Source organism: Nestor notabilis, unplaced genomic scaffold, assembly GCF_000696875.1.
Source record: "Nestor notabilis isolate BGI_N333 unplaced genomic scaffold, ASM69687v1 scaffold21354, whole genome shotgun sequence".
NCBI classification, from domain to species: domain Eukaryota; kingdom Metazoa; phylum Chordata; class Aves; order Psittaciformes; family Psittacidae; genus Nestor; species Nestor notabilis.
In genome coordinates this window covers 2398-9785 of record NW_009924573.1, presented here as the reverse complement: position 1 = coordinate 9785, position 7388 = coordinate 2398, and the positions used below count along the sequence as shown (strand labels likewise).

The window sequence follows — 7388 nt, the reverse complement described above, 5'->3', positions numbered from 1 at the left end:
GCAGCCTGGAACCATCAGCGCTTTGAAGCTGCCGAGCCGCAGAGGGGGGTGACAGCCCAGAGCTGTGCTCACTGCCTCTTCCTGGACCTCACTGCCTTCATCTGCCGTCAGATACATGCGTGGTTGCTGGCTTTGTGCCCTGGGAAACTCCGAGACGCCCTTCCTAACTTGGCTTTGCTCCCTTTTTGTTCTTCCAGGCTGGGACGGGGTGAAATGGCAGCCTCTTCCTCATCCTCCTCAGCTGGCGGAGTCAGCGGCAGCTCTGTAACAGGATCAGGGTTCAGTGTTTCAGACCTGGCACCGCCCCGAAAAGCCCTCTTCACTTACCCCAAAGGAGCCGGAGAGATGCTGGAAGGTGATTGCTCCTGCCCTTCTCCTTCCCTGCTGCTCCTGGTGTGCAGGCAGCCCTGCAAAGGAGTTGCTGAACTTGGCACCCTGCTGCCTTTACAGACTTTAGCTGGCAAAAGCTGGAGGGAGGGAGGAAGGAAGCACCAGGCTTCGGGTAGGTCCCGAACAACCCTGGCTCTCCCACCAGTTGTTCATGAGGAAGTGATTTTTCTGGCAGTTGCCTGTTTTTTAGCTCCATGACACTTCAGATGAGGAAGCAATCTACCTGAAAGGGAACATGATGGTGTTAATTACTCATTGTTAGCTAACCTTTTGATGTTGGCCAGGAATTACTGTAAAGATTGCTGAGGTAGGAGTATTTTTCTTGGCAAAATGCATTCTCATGTTGGATTTGACTGGGCTAGTACAGAAGGCAGCTTGTATCCCTGCTGGCCAGGAAACACAGGGCTTGTTTTTGCCCTCGACCTGAATAAAACCTTGCCACAGACATCTGCAACAGGATAAATCAGGACTAGACCTCTCTTTTAATCCTTCAGGGCTGAGCACGTTCCCCTTTCAGGCTCGATTTTGCCAGAGTGTTTCTGCAGGGCCGCCTGGAGAGGGCTAGGGCTCTGATCCAGCACAGCATCTGGCATTTGGGTGCGCGAGCCTGCCACCCTCTTCAACAGGGCTGCCTGAAAGAGGACCCAGACATGTCGCAGCTGCATGTCCCTGACCCTGCTCCTGCTCTGGGTGAGGGAGGAAGGGCAGGTCCTCCAGATGACAGGGTTAAGCCAGGGTCTGTCTGCCTGTCTGTCTGCCAGCTTCCCTTGAACTTCCCGTATCACCATGCCGCACACTTGACTGTGTGAGCCTGAGGTTCACTGGGGTGGCTGGGACTGGGGCTCAGGTGGCCCTGCAGCTCAGAAGTGACACGGCAGTGCAGGCAGCTGAGAACTGATCGCTAACATCATTGAAGGACTGTTTTTATTACACGTTAGAGGCCATATGCCAGTCTATTGAAGTAATTATGACTGAAGGCTTGCTCACAGAACTTAACGAGCCCTCAAAACAAAATAATGAAACACTTTGCATTACCAAATAGACAGGCAGCTAGAGAGCTACTCAGCAGGACAGCCGGGCTGGGGAGTCAGAGAAGAGGGAAGTGTATGTTTGGAAATAGCACAGGGCAGCGCTAACACAGCATTTCAACAGCTTGCAAGAGGATGCTCTGAGCACAACAAAATCCCAACTCATCCCTCATACCTGGGCTTTAGATTTTTCAGGGCCAAAGGTCTGTTTCTGCCCTTGGTCTTTGAAATCGCTTCTCCCCTCATTTTTGTGGCATGGAGCTTTTAATTGATTTTGCTTTGGGTTGACCTCTTTATCAGTAACATGGCAGTTTGTCTGCTCTGGCTGGCATCAGCAACTTAAACAGTCTCTCCGTCACAAGAAGCTTTAGGTTATTTTTAATGTCTGAGATAGTAGGTGATACACACGTTCTTTCATCAGGTGGATACTAAAGGGGTAGCTGCATATCAGTTTCTTGTTCAAAGTCCTCACTGACTGACTGATTTTTATTGTTACTTTAACTATCTTGCTTATTTTTACATAAACCCTTAGGTATTTTGGGATGTTTTTTAGAAGGAAGGAGTATAAGCTATGTCAGGACGTGGCAGACAATTAGCTATGTATTCCAGATTGCTTTATTTCTGAGACATTTGTGTGATCAATTACTGACTTAGACGACAAGAGATACACATTATTTGAAATCATTTATGCGGGGTTATGGTCTAAGCCTGTGGGAAATCATAAAGCATTACAAGGACAGAAGCGTCTGAGCCTTGAGGGAATCAGAGACTGCCATAGTATTAGCTGGCTTCTCCTTAGCTTACCTTCTATTTAAAATGGGCTGAAATTGCTTGACAGAGGGGATGTAACAGAATATCAGCCAAGATGTCTCCCAGGTGGCACAGCCGTTCCCCAGTGGCACTGGGAGCCAGCCAAAACCGTGCACAGAATTTGAGCACAGGGTCACAAGGGCTAAAACTGGAGCACTGCATGCTCAGCACAGGGGAAAGTGTCGGAACAAGGCAAGTAGGGAAACCCACAGCTTGGACATAAAAATAGAAGCTTGGTGGCACTCATTTAAGGCTGCTCAGTCTTAAAACTCTCAGATTAAATCACCTCCCTTTTTCTGTTTACAGATGGCTCTGAAAGATTCCTCTGTGAATCTGTCTTCAGCTATCAGGTTGCATCTACATTAAAGCAAGTGAAACACGGTAAGCACCGAAGTGCCGTCTATTTTAACTGCATGTTGATCAGGAAAGATGGCAGGGGAGCACAGAGAAAAGGCTGACATGTTCTCAGGTGCCGACCACAAAAAAGCAGAATAGCCTTTTAAGTTGGCAAATTAAGGCGAAGTCAGGCCATCATCAAGTCCTTTGCAAGGCCTATGCAAAGCGAGGAGAACCCACAGAGCCTGGGTGGGAACAGGCTGTGCCTTTCGAAGCTTGTTTTTCCATTGCCGTGTGCCGCACTGCCTTCGCGAGAGGTGAGGCCGGCAGGGGAGGTTATGGGCAGGAAACGCCCACACTCTGATCTTGGCCCAGCGCTGACAGTCTCTATGGCCCCGGGCACACAGACACTTGATTCCACCTTTGTTTCTCTGCTGAGCCCAAGCCCTTGTGACACCAGCAGGGTCAAGCCAGGTTTCCAAAGGTGCTCAGGAGACAGACACGCAGATGCCTGGTGTGGCGTGATGGGGCTGACTCCACTCCTTACCTCCCCAAGGAAGAGCCTTATGTCTTGTTTGAACTGCTTCCCTCCTGGGGCCTTTGCCCAGCTGCCTGTAACCGAATGATGGGCTTGACTGCACGGCAACTTTCATTCTTAAGTCACTGGGCAGAGCTCAGCACCAGATCATGTCTGCTGCTTGAGGGTCACATCCTTTCTGGTCCCCACCTCATGTCAGCTAGAATGCGTACTTCCATGTGTTGTCTCAGACCAGTGAGGTTTCCTGTCCTACATCAGCAAGGGTTGTCAGGAGGACAACCTGGGGATGCACAGCAGACTTGTAAGGCTGTGCTCCTGTATTTCTGAACTGAAAAGCAAAGCCAAGTTTCACAGCCATTGTTTTCACAGCCCTGGTGCTACTGTGGCTGTAGCTACCAGGGGCTGCTGCACAGACTGGCACCCTGATAAGCAGCAGCCTTTGAAACTCATTTGTGGAGCACCAGTTGCCTCCCCTTAAGAATGGGGAAAGGCTTAAAAAAAGGTTTAGGTCATCATTTTTTGGCTTGTTTGTTTGACAGTTACCAAAAGCACTCGGCTGCAGGAGGTGGAGTGAGAACAGTCCCTCTTAAAAGCACCCACTGCTGCAGTCAGCATAAATCATGCGCATTTCATGTTACGCCTCTTGCTAGCAAGTCAGCTGTGCTGGGCCATTCTTCCAAGAGGCCGCTGTGCTGTTAAACTTAGAGCAGAGCCAAGAAAAGAAGGGGCTGTTCTCATGTCCCTACCATGGCAGGCAATTTGACTGAAAATTGAGCCTGCATACCCAACACACAACTGGTTTTAAATAAAGCTGAGAGGAAGAAGTTGTCTTGGGGATCCCCAGGGAGGCAAGCCTGTCTCTCCATGGGGACCTTTGTGTCATTAGCAGACTCTAATTGCAGAGCCTTTCTGCTGGAGTCATCCAGGGCCTCCTCAAAACGCCTTCATTGAAACGAGGAGTTCCTTGTGCTGCATCCAGCCCTACCGTGGGCTGACCAAGCTCTCTCTGAACTTCTCTGTTCTTTTGCACTATAAATATTTATGCTAAAGAAATGAGCTTCATCCTGTTCTCACCCCCATACACTAATCGGCCTCGTGCTTCCCTGTTAGGACTTGAATTTAGATGGCATGGGCAGGGATGGGTAAATACACACTGAGCACCGGACAAGGCAGAAAAGCCTGTCCCTACTTTCTCCTGAGGTCTCACTGTTTGCACAGGGTGTCATGTAGAGTGGGTTTGTATTCAAATTGGCTCGGTGGGTTTTATTCTGCTCTGCTCCCCATTGACAGCTGGGAATTTGCATCTAATTGAAAGGTTTAATTGCGCTGTCATTGCAAACCACAGTTACCTTTGAACTTCTCGCAGATCAACAAGTCGCACGGATGGAAAAACTAGCCGGTTTGGTGGAGGAGCTGGAGGCAGATGAGTGGAGGGACCAACCCATAGGAAGAGGAGTGGAGAAAAAAGCCAATAGAGCAGCTCCTGGGATTCACTCCCTCCTCGGGCTGAGCGTGTCTTGGATTGCTGCTGTCAGGGAGCAGAAGAAAAGCATTCTCTGGCGTGGCTTCAAAACACCCCCCATTTATCAAGATGCTGACAGCTGCATCGGCAGGACTGGGCTTTTGTTGTGTTTTTTTTTTTTAAGTTGAGAATGGGGATCCCCCCTAAAGCTGCCAGTAAATGGAAATGATGGGATTCTCCAAGTCCTCTGCGGTGTTACAGGCTGGCAGGGCTCAGTTTCCGTAACTTAGAAGGTAGTATCAGTTTTACAGAGCTTGGAGAATCACCTTATTGCTCACAGAGAAGGGAAGACTTACAGTGGGTGGTGGTGGGGAAAGCAACCCTGAAACTTGGCCTGGCCTTTCCCTGTGCGTGGCCAAAGCACCGGGTGATCAGTGGACTGGGAAGGCCATGTCCTTGCTGCTCAAGCTGGCCCTCTGTAGAGCCAAAAACACTATAGCCCTAGCCATTGTTCTGGGGGATGAACAGAACAGGAACTGTCCCAGGTCAGTTGAGAGGGGGCAAGCGGTGACGCTTTCTGCAGCGGCACCTCATGTATCACCGAAGCTGTTTTCTCTCTGTTGTTGTTTCCCTTGTGTCTGCACAGCAAGTGCTGGTAGGACACTGCTCTCTAATGCAGAAGCTGTATCTTTAATACCCTGAAACTCTTTTTTCTCTGTTATGTATTAGATTGCTCTGCAATAATAAAATAATTCTGTCTTTGAAACCGTTCATGTTTTTAAAGCTTGTGCAGGGGGGTCTGATGAAAGAAACAGTCAGCTGTTTTATAGGTAGCAGGACGTTTAATGAAGCTCAGAAGCAGCTTGGCTGTTACAACGGTCAGCTTAAGTTCAATTTAAAAGAAACCCTCTGAGAGGAACCAAACCACACTTGCTTTACGCTTGAAAGTGGATTGATTTAAATCAGATTTTAATCCTCATTTAGCTCTGCCAGCAGAAACCCCTTATTTAAATCCATCCATTTTAATCATCTTGTTTTTCATTTGTACTTCACTGCTGTTCTTGAAGGGATTTCTATTTTCTGGCAGAACCATTTCAACATGTTCATTTTTCCATTGATTAGAGCCTCAACACCACGTTTTCTTCTAGCCAGTAGGGAGATAGGCTCAGCACTGTACTTAAGCAGTTACACCATTTATTGCTCCAGATGCCAAACTGTTCCATTTTCAACATCTTACTTACAGGATGATTTTATTTTTACACACTATTTCAGTCCAGCCACATCTGGATTGAAACAGATTCACCTGAATCCATCTCCATCATAGTTATATGACCAGCAGTTTCTGTTAGCTAAAATTTAGTGGGGGGAAGTATACCGGGATGTTCTGCATTTGTTTCTAAATTAGCTCTGGTATCAGAGTCAGCTTTTTGTGATCCAGAGCCACATGCCAACCAAAAGCCAGCCCCAGTCTGCAGACAAAGCCCCAGTTCCAGCTCTGCACCCCATGGAAAGCCACTGTACAGTTTCTGAAAGGGCGTTTGGGCGTTCTCACGTATGGCTACAGCTCAGCTGAGACGTGTCCCAGCCCGGAAAACCTCCTCCTGGTGCTGGCGGGCCGCCAGCCCCTGCACTGTGGGGCCTCCTGCAAAGTAAGCGGGTCCTCAGTCAGTATTGCTTTAAAAATGATGGCATTCGGTACTAAACCTCCATCCCCGAGGGGCAATTTTGAAAAGAAGGGAGTATTTCAATCATCAACCATTTTGTTTTAAATCATCTGTTTTTAATCCTTCTTACTCCAGACATCTAACTTACCTAGGCCAAACTCGCCAGAAATATCCTCTGTATCAAGACAAGGCTGTGGGGTTTGGGAACGGAGCTGCGTGCCTTCTGCTGCTGCTGGCACAGCAGTGCCCTGAGCCCCTTGCACTCGAGTCCCCCCCCCTCCCCCCCCTCCCCGTGCCCCCCCCCGCCCCCCCCCCCCGCTTGCCGACCCTACGTGCTGCAGCCGGCGTAATCAGATGCAGAAAGAGCATTTCCTTTTTACTGCTCCACCTGAAACTTTTCCACTCCGACAGCCCTCCAGGGACACTGGGGGATTGGTGCCTGTGGCTCTGCTGGCAGGATGCAGTGCCCAAGCATTGCCCACATCTCTCTGCAAGCCCAGTGCGTGCCAAAGGTTCTGAAATGGGGGGCCGAGATTTCCCTGGGGCAGCCCCCCTTGTCCTCCACCCATTCCTTGTTTTCCAGCTGTTTCTTTGTGGTGTGCTGGGTTCATGGCTGAAGAGAGCAGGAGCAGGGAACGTCCTGGCTCCATGCAGTACATGGCTTGTTTGTATGCATGGCCAGCACCAAAATAGACACATGTGTGAGAGCCATTGAGAGGAAGTGAAAAGTTCAGCCTGTACAGTACTACAAATGCAAAAACATGTTGTTGGCTGTTCCCTCCTCTTGCTCAGTAAACACTTTATGTAAGGCAGTGAAAACCAGAGGGATTGCTGCATGGTAAACTAAAAAATCCCTGTGCTCCGCCTCTTCCAAACACAGGTTTTCCCTGGCAGCTGGAAACCCCCCAGCTGTCCTATTTCTGCTTTACAGATCTGTGGGGCAACTATTCCTTCCTGCGCTTTTGAAGCCCCGTTCTCCCTCAGCTCGAGGATCTCTGCAACATCGCCAGGGGCTTGGTGAGCCGCTCAGGGGCTATTTGGAGGCTACAGCTGGGAGGGGAGCGGCAGGGGGCAGGGAGCCCATCAGCTGCGAGCAAAAGTTGATGAGGGGAGGGGAGGGAAAATAAAAAAAAGCTGAACAAAGAGCCCCGTTCAGGGCT

General features: G+C 49.5%; 1 protein-coding gene across 1 annotated transcript; it reads left to right on the top strand.

Annotated features, from left to right (window-relative positions):
- The first annotated feature begins 201 nt into the window (after positions 1-201).
- ANAPC16 (anaphase promoting complex subunit 16) lies at positions 202-4612 on the top strand. The gene is given in 4 exon segments (XM_010012667.1): positions 202-355; positions 2535-2609; positions 4469-4554; positions 4556-4612. Coding segments are annotated over 4 exon segments (360 nt in total). The 5' UTR covers positions 202-213.
- The last annotated feature ends 2776 nt before the right edge of the window (positions 4613-7388 follow it).